This window comes from Eretmochelys imbricata, chromosome 7 (genome assembly GCF_965152235.1).
Source record: "Eretmochelys imbricata isolate rEreImb1 chromosome 7, rEreImb1.hap1, whole genome shotgun sequence".
NCBI lineage: Eukaryota > Metazoa > Chordata > Testudines > Cheloniidae > Eretmochelys > Eretmochelys imbricata.
In genome coordinates, this window is record NC_135578.1 from 81,425,618 (window position 1) to 81,439,312 (window position 13,695).

General features: G+C 40.9%; 1 protein-coding gene across 1 annotated transcript in view; it reads right to left on the bottom strand.

The window, feature by feature from the left end:
• Positions 1 to 647: 647 nt before the first annotated feature.
• DNA2 (DNA replication helicase/nuclease 2) overlaps positions 648 to 13,695 on the bottom strand; it is a 34,620-nt gene continuing 21,572 nt past the window's right edge. Inside the window, exons 15-21 of the mRNA XM_077822618.1 lie at positions 12,442 to 12,635; positions 12,253 to 12,342; positions 11,953 to 12,154; positions 6,263 to 6,352; positions 4,749 to 4,931; positions 3,895 to 4,041; positions 648 to 1,885 (exon numbers count right to left, since the gene is read on the bottom strand). Coding sequence (XP_077678744.1) covers positions 1,829 to 1,885; positions 3,895 to 4,041; positions 4,749 to 4,931; positions 6,263 to 6,352; positions 11,953 to 12,154; positions 12,253 to 12,342; positions 12,442 to 12,635 — 963 coding nt within the window. The 3' untranslated portion in view covers positions 648 to 1,828. The remainder of the gene's footprint in view (positions 1,886 to 3,894; positions 4,042 to 4,748; positions 4,932 to 6,262; positions 6,353 to 11,952; positions 12,155 to 12,252; positions 12,343 to 12,441; positions 12,636 to 13,695) is intronic.

Genomic DNA, 13,695 nt, shown 5'->3' on the forward strand with positions numbered 1-13,695 from the left:
CTTGGCTTATAATATTAAATATCTCAAACTTCAGAACACTTATAAGCAATTACTGACAAGTCAAAACTAAAGGAAAAATTCTGTGGAAAGAGATACCAGATTGCTCCAGCAAGCTTACTGAAGTATTGAAAGATTTTATATATTTTACGTGTTTTAAAACTTTCCCACCTTTAAATAGTTGTTTGTTGCCTATCATAGGCGGCAGGTTGCTAAGGCTCAAAGGGGCTCAGCCATACCTCCTCTATTTTCTGAGCCTGCCCACCGGCAACCCAGCTTGACCGATAAAGGCTGGTTTCCAGCATCTCCAGGGCCAAGAAGGGAATAAGGTAGGTATTGCAGGGGAGGAGGAACCACCTGTGTGCGGACAGACACATCAAGTGACACAGTGGTGCACTTCTCTGAATCCGTGAGCAGCGAGACCCAACAGGCCAGAATGGGTAGCCAAGCCAAACCTGCTCAACAGGAGCTGCCTCTGCAGAGTGAATGGCGGTGGGCTCAGCCCCTTCAAAGGATATTTTCACCAGCTGCCTACTTTGCTATTGAAAAAACAGTAACATACATGAGAAGTTCAGTTACACAGTAAGTCATTGTGTCTTTAAGCATTTCAACTGAAAATACTGATATTTTGTTTGATTCAAGCAGTGCCATAACTAGCCCAATAGTAACAATTGAGCAAATTTTTATTACATTACAAATATTACAAAAATTAGTGAATTTTAAAACCAAAAATGCCCTTACCTAATGTATAAAGTTATGAACAACCCTTAGGACACAACTTTGACATTAAAGGAAAGAAATGTGAAAAAATACAACGAACAGCATTTGTGTCTTTTTGTAGAGTCAAAAGTTAAAATCTACAAATTAATGTTGAGTTAATAGCATAAACTAAAGTGTTAGGCATGAGGTAGTTCTATTTGAGCTCTCTTATACTGTGTCAAGTAAAGGGAAATTTGCATCATTTAAGGAAACAACCTGGCATGTAAGTTTATTAACATTAAGTTGCAATTCTGTCTCCAACCCAACAACTCCCAAAGGAAAGCCAATACTACATAAAAAATCCTGGCTCCATTGAAGTCCAAGAGTCTTGGCATTGACTTCAAGGTTGGCCAGGATTTCACCCGATGAAAGTTTTTTTTTTTTTAAAAAAAAAACTTTAATTCTTAAAGGTGAATATGTATATCATATTTCTCAAAACTTATCCAAAAGCTAGTGGAGGACAGAGATACGTTATCAAGTTGTGTCAGTGTGAGAAGTCTGGAATTCAATTATGTATGTTCTTACATGTAGGACAGACTTTAAAGAGAAAGCAACAGAACGGGCATTGGAAATAGAAAGGGAACTCATTTTCTAACAGACACAAAAACACAGTCTTAAAGTTTTACATAGAAATTCCCTTCTTTCTTGCAAAAAACTACATTTTAAAATCTGCAAAACCAGAATGATCCCAAATTTCTTGTCACTCAAAGCAGTGTATTATTTGTACCGAGTGGCCAATAAGAAATTTCTTATCACCCACAAGAAATATATATATCCAAAGGAAAATGGAATATGAGAGTGGCTATCTAGTACCTCTAAAAGTGCAGACTTTTGTGTTACTGATATGGTAGTGTCACACTGGTATTAAAATTACCTGTTTTCTTTAAAATAATTTGTGCAATATGGTGAAAAGAAACTTTTACAGTTTGAGAAACCAGACTGAAATCAAATCCATTCAGGCTACATGGTGCACTCAGCACCCATAGTCTACTAAACCATTATTTGCATTCAGCAGCACATATAGAAAATGAACAAGATGACTTTTCCCCCCTCAAATTCTTCATCTTTACAATCATAGGAGGTTACACGGATAGACTCGTTCATGTGCCCCTGATGGAAGATTGAAAATGTAATAAAAGTTAAGGAAAATAAACTTCAAATACTTGGATAATATTTTGTTCTTGCAAAAGAGTTTCTAAGCGTAAGGGTCTGTCTTGTGTCAAAAGTAGTTTTGGGGCATATCACAATGCCATCTTCCAACCTTTCCACTTCACATGCTCTTTCAGAAGTTATAGGTTTCTCTAATTACTCTGAGAAGGGATGAAGTCTAACTAAAAGACTCAATTAACAAGAGAGATTATGCACATAAAGATAGCATTTTTGCAGTTCTAGGCACCTTATTAATTATTACACTATCAATACAATTCATTTTAAATACATGTCCTCTTCTTCCACAAGTTTGAGAAAATAAGAAGTTTACACGCTAACCACATCTAGCAGACTATAAAATGCATCGGTAGAAAAACAGGGTTAAATAGGAGGCTTGTTTTGATGTAGCTTTAGTTTAAAATTTTAAACAGCGTAGCCTCAGTGTTTCCCAAACAGTATGTCTGGATCACAGGAAGGTTCTAGATGGGGTGCCATGTCCAGGGGCACATTAGCCCATCACTGAGCCTAGGCAAACACACTTCTCCCAGCCTCGTATGCAGAGGGTTGATAAGTGAATTCTCCCTGCACTCACCCTGCAGCAGCAGCTTCTATCCCATGAGGCTAGGCCCAGCTCTCCACTCTGAGTTTTGCAACCTGGTGCATAGGGTCACATCACCAGTCTCTCAGATTTGGCCCAGCCAAATTTTAGAGCACCTCACCAGGTTCTAATGCAAGGCAGTTAGAGTGCTTTGCAAGTCACACCCCTTTAGAGACCCTTGCCACATTGTGTAAACAAACCTTTAATTGAAGCTGATTTGCAAATTGTGGAAGAGAATTACAAAGTTTGGACTCACTTATTAGCTGGACCCAAAGCATACCCCTTTAATAGGTTTAGTTGGTAATTTTTTCCACTGTACTACAGGTTGACTATATAGTACAGGCCACAATTTGCGCATCTTGAAGAGTCTGAAACATTCACCCCAAATCTTGCTACAGCTCAGTTACAGATACAACTCCTGCCACTCGACACACAAGACCCAACATTCAAGGAAATGGCATTTGAGTAGCCTCCTTTGGCTGCTGGTGTTGATCACAAATCATGAGAGAAAACAGAATATGTATCATGGCAGCAATAGCCAATGGGGAAGACCATACTGAAAAACAGGACTTGTAATTCAATAGACTGTTACAACTTTTCAAGATGAAGAAACAACATCTTCAAGGTGTTCCTTGTTCTTTTTGAGATGCTGCCTATTCAACTGCTAAATTACTGAATAAATGGGCTAGCTCAGGGGTTCTTAAACTGGGTGTCGGGACTTCTCAGGGGGTCGCGAGCTTATTACATGGGGCTCATGAGCTGCCAGCCTCCATCTCAAACCCTGCTTTGCAGGGAGCCATAATGGTGTTAAATATACAAAAAAAAGGTTTTTTTAATTTATAGGGGGGGGCGGGTGGTCACACTTAGAGGCTTGCTGTGTGAAAGGGGTCACCAGTACAAAAGTTTGAAAACCACTGAGCTAGCTGCAAACATGGAATTCTACAGCACTGAGATAGGGACCACTGCACAAAAGTATTTTACTTAAATTGTTTCATAGTTTAAAGTTCAAAGAGGACTTTCACCATAACATCCACTACTAAATGGAAAGCTGTTGGCAAAAATGTAAGTTACAAATATGGGCAAATATTAAGTTGGTCTATTCTAAGAATAATGTATATTTACTGTAAATATACAAATTGAAAATGCAGTTCTCATGCTACAGAGCTTAAGCGCCCCAGTCTAGCAGCACTTTTTCCTTCCCTTGAAAGCACTCTCTGTAGTATATATGCTTCTCAGCATATAATTCCAGCCTGTTTCAATAAAAAAAAAGTGTGCAGTTTCAACTGTTGTAATTTATCACATTTTAAAATATTAAAACTAAGAAGAACATATTTATCCAACACCAGTAGTAAGAGTATCAGGATATACAGAAGTGCACAGGAAAAGGATATCATGGCTTCAGAGTTTAAATGGCAGAGTAACTTCTCTAAAGGAGGATAGAGGCACAGTGATGAAACACAACCCAGCATGATTAATTTGTGCTTCGCTCTTGTAATAGCAACGTTAAGACGCCTCCAGTCCATCAGAAGTGTTCCAAGCTGTTGAAATGAATATAATTATTTTCTCTCTTAAATTCCTACTTTTTAAAAGAATGAAAAAAGTGTAGAAGTACAACCCATCTTCAAATTTTTAAATCTCAAGGAATTTGCATATATTTCTTAAAAAGGAACACATGTCAAATCTGGTTCCAAATTATGTTTCTATAAAATGCATTAAAAAATTTAGTCAACATAAATTATCCAATTATTTTAATTCTAATATGACATTCTTAACCACTCTTAAGTTTTTCCAACCCAAACTTTAACACAATGTGCTAGTGGAGGAGAAAAAAAATGAAAAGTGGTTAGAAACACTATATACAAAAGTGAAACCCATTAATCCATTTTCATTGTCCACGTGTAAGAAACAAAGCCAAACAGTATGAATGAACTAAATTTGAATTTAAAATATTTCATTTTAAAACAAGCATCGTATCAAAGTGTTGAGCAAATTGTTGACACTATACAAATAATTAAAAATAGCATTTTAACAAAAATGTCCTTAATACGTCTGATTACTTTGTAAATGCCAACTAGCCACTCAATTTTCCCAATGTATGTGCAATTGTTATAGATGTAATTATGACTAAAATACATTCATGCATGTTCAGTAAAAAGTATTAATGTCTTATTTTAAGGATTTCCATTATGGCAGTCAAAATTTGTGAAATGTCTTTGAATAATTTAGTCAAATATGATCCACTCACATTTCCGTCATTATTATTCCTAACAAAAGATACTATTATGATACTTTTGTCTCTTCCTTGGTATTTGTCCACAGTATTTACTTCCACTGTATCGATACATGAGTTTGTCATCAAGTCAGTGATTATCTTTAACTGATGTCTGTATGGAGATATGATACCAATATCTGAAGCTTTACAGCCAGCCTTAACAGAAAGAAAAAGCAAAATAGTGATTTGAAAACATGACAGTGTGGTTAGTTTGGGGTATGTTCTACACCAGGAGTGGGCAAACTTTTTTGCCCTAGGGCCACATTGAGGTTGCGAAACGGTATGGAGGGCCGGGTTGCAAAGGCTGTGCCTCCCCAAACAGCCTGGCCCCCGCCCCCTCCCCACCTCCTAACTGCCCCCCTCACCCATCTAACCTCCCCTGCTCCCTGTCCCCTGATTGCCCCAACCCCTATCCACACCCCTGACAGGCCCCCTGGAACCCCCAAACCATCCAACCCCCCCCTTGTTCCCTGACCGCCCCCTCCTGGGACCCCCATCCCTAACTGCCTCCCCAGGACCCCACCCCCTATCCAACCCCCTCTGCTCCCTGTCCCCCTGTCCCCGAACCCCCCCGCCACCCCAGGACCCCATCCCCTATCCAACCCCCTCTGCTCCCTGTCTCCTGACCGCCCTGCCTCGAACCTCCACCCCATCCAACCACTCCCTGTCTCCTGACTGCCTCCCGGGACCTCTTGCCCCTTATCCAACCCCCTCCCCCTTACAAGGCCACTCAGAGCGGCAGGACAGGCTTATTGGAAAGCCTGGGAGGTGGGTGGGTGCTACCCGCACAGCAGCATCACTGCAGGGGAGGGGAAACAGCAGGGGAAGGGCTGGGGGCTAGCCTCCCCAGCCGGGAGCTCAGCAGTCGGGTACGACAGTCCCGCAGGCCGGATTTGACCCGCAGGCCACAGTTTGCCCACTTCTGTTCTACACCCAAGAGACCCTCTAGGAACTCCCAATGCTACAGAATATGACTAATCATTTATCAAAAAGAAGTCTAAGCAGTTATTAGTTAAAATCAGGCCCCAAGCTTTGGCCTTCCCTGGCACTTTAGGAGGGAGAGGTCCTCAAAGTCCTCATTTTTCTCTCTCTCTCTCTCTCTCTACTTCATACTTGAAAAAAATCCCATGTAGCTGATTGTCCTTCAGAAGGCTGAACATAGCTCTCACCAGAGTATGTCAGTCAATGCCACTCCAAGTTCGCTCTAGAAGTCCCTGAAGAGGAAGAAGCATTTCCCCATTCCTTCAAGGACCAAACATGCTGCCTCAAATGCACTCTAGGCCCAGCCAGGCTGGGGGCAGAAGACAAAATGAGATCCTGAATTCTAACCCATGCATCAGACTGCCATTCAACCAGCCTTCAGTTTACTCTTGAGGTTCCAGTTCATTCCTGAACATGCAGGTTTGCATTCTGCAGTGGTTTTATACCATTGTTAAAAGTACAATTATTTTGCCCTCCCTCCAGACATCATATTAAAAGAAAGATACCTTAATAAAGAAGGAGGTGAGGAAGAGTACTAGTTTGGCTTCTGTCATGTTACTTACACCACCTTTTTCTGCCTGTTCTGGTGCTGGAACCTGTATAAAAAAGTCAAATGACTATTCTATGCAACAAGTTATTTTTTTCACTAGTTCAGTGAAATTGTATTACACTTGCTCATGTAAAACTGCTTATATTCAAATCTCACATTTCATCCTAAAAATCACAAAGCAATTTACCCAGGTGGCTCTATCCCTGTTTTACAACAGGGAAACTGAAGCACAAAGTGGCTTGTCCAAATGTCACAGAAAATGAAAATTCTGTCTTATCTGACTTTTCTTTCTAGGAACTTCCATGTTAATCTTTACAGTGGGGATTCTGTCTCCCTGGTAACTGGAGGCAGACCATTTTTGTTTCTAAACTGAACCTGGTCTTAGGATCACCCCTCAGGAAGAACTCTCCAGAATAATTGTATTTTTCAGCTTTAGAAATAAAATTTGTAAGTACTCTTCAACTGAAGCCACTTGCAACACAGTTTTGACAATGAAAAGTTTCTTATTTATTTCCTTTCTTCTAGCAATATCTCACACAATTCTGTGATACCTGGGCTGTACCCTTACTCTCTACAGTTTTGGAAATTGTTCAGCCCATGCTGGTCATGCCCCCCTTCTCCAGCTGCCGCCCAAAAGAGTCATTCCAAAGCTGTGTAGAAATTCTTAGCACATAATCAACAATAACCTTAATGCCAAGCAGTGAACTATCTACAGTAGGCTACCTGGTTCACAAACTAGACAAAATAAATGTTGCCTCTTGGCTATAGAAGTCATATTAGCAACGGCAAAATTGGAAGAGATGCTGCTAGCAAAAAGATAATTAGGTAAGGAATTTTATTTCATAGCCAAGCATCTCCCACAATTTTGTGATGCTTGGAAAGTAAGTAGTAAGGGAGAGACAAAGAAACAGACAAATATAGAAGTCTCCCCTTGAAAGTAAAATGGCAAGTTATGTTTGGATCACTACATACAGCACCTTCCTGCCAAAGAAGGCCTCTGAAGAGGCTAGAAAGTCCATCTTATAGTGTTTGATAAAGGTGTTGATAAAACACCATGTTGCTGTCCTGCAAGTTTCCTCAGTTGAGGCACATATCATTCTGCTCAAGATGTTGCTAGAGATCCCAAAAGAATTAAAACCCACCTCTTCAAGAACAGGTTTACCTGGTGCCTTTTGTGTCACTACAATGCATAACAATTTAATCCATCTGGCCAGGAATAGTTTGGATGCCTGAAGGCCTTGGAACTCCAGGTGAAAGAACATGAACAAGGAGCCTGATCTTCTCAATGATTCAGTGCACCTGAGGGTAGATCTTTGGTGTTCTAAGTATATCTAGATTATACCACACCTTTTCTGTTTTGGACAAAAATGATGAGAAGCTCATTTCCTGGGACATCTAGAATTAAAAGAGGAATTCACCTTTGGTAAGAAAAATTCTGGAGTCCTTACAACCACCTTGTTATCATGGGGGACACAGTATGGTTCCTGAGCTGCCAAATCCAAGACACATCTAGCAGACATGCTAGCAACCAAGAAGCAAGGTTTCTTAAACTAGAAAGGCCAAACAGTTCAAATGGATAGGTGGTTAGGGATTTTAGCACCAGTGGTAAAATCCCACCTAGGTAGCTTGGTCTGTCTGCAGGTGTAGCCAGTTTGGCTACTCTGAGAAATCTTGCAGCCTGCAAACTTTCAGCTGAGGAGCCCAAGGACACAGTGTGTTAAGACTCTGCTTAAATCTGACAACTAACATTCTCCAGTGTTGGGCAACAGTCCCTTGCCCATACTGTTCTGAAGGAAATCTAGAATAGGTGAAATTCCAGGGTCCTTGGGATTTCTGTCTGCTTGGCACCATGAGCTAAACCATGCCCAGATGGAGGAGTAGCCCTTTAGCAAGGAAGTCCACGTGGAAGCCAGTACAGTCCTGCTTCATCTTGGAGGATAAACAGCGTGCACTTAATGCTTTCCTCTCAATAGCTCCGTTGTCACTTGGAGGCAACTTGTATTTGAATAGAGACTAGAACCTTGGTGAAGGATTTGTGGACTCACTGGTTGATACTGCAGGGTTAGGTTCCAATGCCAAGTCTCCAAATCTGAAAACTATTACCTGCTTGGCAAGTGTGGCGGTAGAACGATCAACTTTGCTTCCTTTCATTTTATCTTCTCAATCACCCTTTCTGCAAGCAGAAGTTGTGGGAACGCATAAAGAAAGCGCTTCAGCCACTTGTGTGAAAGAGCATCTGTACCTACTAATCTATAAATTGTTTCTCTTGCAAAATACTGTGTCAAGCTTTCTGTTCCTGGTGAACAGATCCACAGATGGGAGGCCAAGTGTCTGTAAGATCATGTGCAAGACTTCTGGATTTGTTTGGAGTGGCCATCTGCTATCCAAGTGCATAAAAACGGACCGGGTTGCTGATCTGGATGCCATGTCCCTGGCTGAGAACCTCATTGTGTTCTCTGAGCCATCTGCAACTAGCACTTACCAAGGACAGTCTCTTAAGGATAGTCCTGAAGTCAGGATGATCCTGGTCATCCAGGGCCTTTAGGTAGTTTAGTCAGGCTACTGCAGCTCTTGCTAAACAGAAAGCATCCATGGATGCTAAGAACAGCTGAGAAAACCAAAAACTCCTAAGGGTAGTCTCTACCTTTGGTATTTCTGATCAATACTGTAAAAAATGCTAAGTGCATGTTTTGCTTGTATGCTTTCCCTTATCAAGATGTTCCCATTAATCCCTGATTACATCTTCAAAAGGAAGGGTGCATGGGAATTTGCTTTCTGAGGTGGGGATTTCCCTGGCAGGTATTCACTCTTTGAATTCTCATCTGGTTGGAGCTGTACAGCAGATGCCATTTTCCTGCACACAGTAGCAAATTCAGCTTGGAGAAAAAACCTTGGCTGTTTTTTCTCCTTGTTCTGCTCAAAGCCTGAATCAGAAAATTCTCCCTTAATAGAGGAGGAGGAGTGCCAGAGGATGAAATTTAGATTTTTTTTTTTCCTTTTTATGCTTCCTTTGTTTTTGGCTCTTTTTGCCTGTTCTGCTGGGTTTCCTGCATTGTTGTGGCTGGGGTAAGGTCTCTTGCGGCCCTTTTTATCAAGAGCCTGGAATCCTCTAGATGTATCTCTGTGTCCTCCCTTTTGGGTCTCTAGTCCCTTTGCATGGGGGATGGGGTCTGTTCATAGGAATCCCCAGATCCGTCTTGGGAGGAGCTGTGGACCCCCTTCAGGATCTTGGGCTAAGGAAAGAGACTTCAAGGATTCTAAAAGGGCTTTTCCTTCTGGGTCTTTTGCAGAATTTACCCCCAAGAGCTAGGCAGACAGCACCAACCTTGTCCTTAGATTCTCTCCCCAAAATGCTCAGAAGCTCCTGATCAGGCTTTTCTGCATTGAAGTTGCAGCTCCTCCGGGTCAAATGGCTACAAATAGGAGTGGAATAATTTGCTCTCCGAAGAGACTGTAAATGCTGTCTCAATATAGAGGTCTGCTTTTATTTAGCCTTATGTTTCTAGGACAGCTCTCCTATTGCCTGAGGGGCAGCAGGTTGTGTCAGAAGGAAGGTGCTTTGCAGGCAGATCCAGGTAGCTGAGGCCACCATGCTGCCAATTACCTGATCCAGGAAAGGAGAAGTTTACTACTCCTGAAAACATACTAAGAATCAAAGTTAGCAAAGGAATTGGTCAGCAGCAAAGCAAACCACTGCTAACAGCTGCCACAGAAACAGGAGTTCTGGAGGCACGGACAACACAGGCTACACTGTGATGCTGAACTATCTCCAGAACTGTAGAAGGTAGGGTAACAGCCCAGATTTCACAGAATTGTGGGAGACACTAGGCTGCATAAATGAAATTTAGGAATTTCCTGGAGGAAAACCTTCTTTCTTTCAAACTACTTGAGAAGCAAGCAACAGTCAGGAAAAAACAACCCTGGGTAGAAAGCAGTAAACTACCACTGGGGGGAGGATTCAATATACTCATGTACAATTAAAAAGGAACTCAACCATCTTAGCATGGAGACTGACCACATGCCATCTTGAAGCAGAGTTCCAGCAGCCTTCAGAAATGGCATAGAAGAGGGAAGGAGAGGTGCTGTACCTTCACACTCTCCTCAGAAAGCCAAACAAAAAATATTCTTTAACAGTTAATAAAATCCTTAAAGCCAATGAAGAAATTGAGATACAATTAGTTAAATCTTTCTGGCAGGCAGCCAGCCAGAGAAGGGGACATGGACAAGATCCTGTGAAAGTGCTACGAAGGGAGATCTGGAGTCTGCTGTCTGTGCTGCTTGGAGGCTGGAAATTCTGGAGAGTTCTTTGAGGGGTAGTCGACCAAGCCCTGGCTCAGAGGAAAGATCTGTACTTCCTTCAATTGCCATGGAGACTGGCAAAGCCATTGTAGAGTGATATGGAAGGGACTAAAATCATTTCTAGAGATGAGAAACTCTAAAGTCCTCAACTCCCAATAACCTGCTCTAACCACTACACCCTCCTGCCTCCGTTACAGGGCTTAGGCTATACCTACATTGCACTTTCGTCAGTAAAACTTTTGTCAGTTGGGGTGTGGGGAAAACAAAAACAAAACAAAACCACACACCACACGCTGACCGACAAAAGTTTTACCAATGAAAAGTGCTGGTGTCAACAATGCTTTGTCGGGCTGGGGAGAGCTCTCCAACCAACAAAGCTACCACCCTTCATTGGGGGTCATTTTATTTTGCAGTGTAGACATAGCCTTAGGCAGTGTGGCATAATGGATAGAGCACAAAGTTCTCTGCCCACAACACTCATCCTCGTCGTCCCACAACCACTGAAGTGCTCCATTCCAGCTGCCTTCCTTCCCTGGAGATCATTCCATCTCCAGTCCCCCTGAATGATCATCACACATTCCAAAAGTAATTCACTCCGTCCTGCAAGTTAGCTTCCAGCCCAGGGTCAGGTACAGAACAGCAAGGCAGATTATGTAGAGGGTACAATCCAAAGAGAAAGATTTTGTGAAGAATTTCCTAAAACCAGAGTGTCACAATCTGCCTTGCTGCTGGAAACATTCATCCTCCTGCACTAAGCAACTCATATCTGCCCCATGGAAAACCTTCAGAAACAATTTGCTAAGGGTTAGAAAGGGATACTATTTGGTTACACATTCACAACTTCCAGTAATGTCACTGATGTTGCATTCTTGTAACAAAGTGCAGGATTTAGCTCAATATTAATGAAGTTAGTACAGTTCAAGAAACAAAAACACAAAGATTTTTCATAATGTTAAAGATGCTGGATGCTAAACATTTCGAGATAGCCTATGATCAGACTTCTGAACTGACTTTTTGCCTGTATACCATGAAGTGTGGTGCTTATAGCAGTAGCTGTACAGTGTAAGCAAACAACAAGGATGAGAATGTCTTTTGGCTACATTTCAGTTAATGCAGCACTTGAAGTTCGGAACACTTTGCATACAGTTGGAAGAGCCCTTTTCAAGACTACATACCATTGCCTATACTCTAAGTTATACAAGGTTGATAAGGAAAAGCCATAAGAATTTTAACTTTAAACAATTTAACTATATTGCAAATATGGGCTACAAACATCAAAATAAAAATAACAGTATTTTGAAGGCAGGATAGCATGACGATAAAGGGAAGTATGCAAGCAAAGTTTACCTTCTCTGTGTTAAGAAAACACACAGGATTGTTTGGCTCAAATGTTTCTTTCAACCATGTTTCTGAAGAATCTGCAAATAATTCCAGCTCCAACTTCAAGTTTTTTAAGTTTGGCAGGATAACAGTGGCTTTTGACACTTTCTCCGAGCCACATTCCAGTTTGCCTTCATACACCAACTTGTTACTTAATGACATAATTTTACTATGGAGTTTAAAAACAAAAAGCAGTTTCATGTCTTATAGATTTTTTTTTAATGTAAATTTCAATCACTAGTAACTGACATAAATAGTTGTAAATACCTATTCATTCTGTACTGCACAGTTAACTGGACAACAGCATTCTTGTTTTGTTCCAGTCTCTTAAACAAACTTTCACTCATGCCAAGATCTCTGTTACAAAATCAGATGTGCAAGTCAGTGCCTTGAAAGTCCACTTGTTGTCCTAACACCACACACATTTTATGTTTTTCCAGTAGCATTTTATCTTACCTTGCTTCTGTGTGGTGTACAAGTGGAGGTAGCTGTTGATGGTCCCCTACCAGCACAAACCTATGTGAATAGAAGAGTGGCCCCAGGCAGATTGGCTGGCTTATTTGAGAAGCCTCATCCACTATGCAGAAGTCAAACAGTTTCCGAGCAAAAATTGGATGGTTTACTCCCATGCACGTTGTTGCAACTACTGGCTGAAAATTTGGACATATCTTACAGATAAAAAGGCATTTTCTTCCCCGTTCCCATTTCATATTTTAAATACAATTTCTACATTAATAAGTCTGTGACCTCTAATCAAATAAAGCTACATTTTTTTTTTTAAAAAGTAAAATATAATCCAAAAACTTTATATTCCAGAACTAAAGCAGCATATTGTAGAGACTAGCATACAGTTCATGATTCATTCCTGCCAAGTGTTTAGGATGCTATTTTTAAAGTTAAATTTAATTAACAAATATGGAGCTTAGACTATACCTAGTGCTGGACTGACTGCCCTGGAGACTGGTGTCTGTGACAGAGATCACTTGGTGTTAACTGGCAGGAGGTACAGGGGTGCATAGGTTGTACAGGGATCCCCCGAGTCAGATATCTGCATAATAGTTGACCAAAAGGTGGCATCGGAGATCTTTTGTTGAGCAAGTTGGTGGTCACAATCATTGACAAAATATATGTATGGCTAATATTTAAGAAGTTTGATATCTATCCTGAAAACAATGCTCTTAAAGTTGTAGAGCTAAGGCAGGTCACCAGGCAATGACTACCTCAGAGATATTCCCTTCAGGCAGAAGGCAAAAGACATCTATCTCACTGTCTGGCCACTTGACTATTATATACCTACAGTACACTGTATGCCTATTTGCATATTGAGAAAGAGGCGCATTGAGATATTGTGAATTTTACAAGAGGAAATCTACAGGAAGAAAAACAGTAATGGGGCATCCTGCTTATGAATCAAGACAAAAGATTGATCCTGTATAAGTTGGAGTGCAACCCAAGACACTGAATCTTTCATCTATGAGGCAAACTTATAGCAGGATTGTCTCATGAAACAAGGGTCACAGCCAGCTGGCTATGTAACGCTGCAAGGATTTTGGGTGAGCGATAGTCTCATGTCTAGTAGAGTATCTTGTTAATCAAGTCTAGGCTCAGAATGTATGTTATTTTTTGTATGTAACCATTTGTTTCCAAAATTTCTGCTTCGTATTACTTTAATTGCTATGCTTTGTGAAATAAACAGATTTATTTACCATT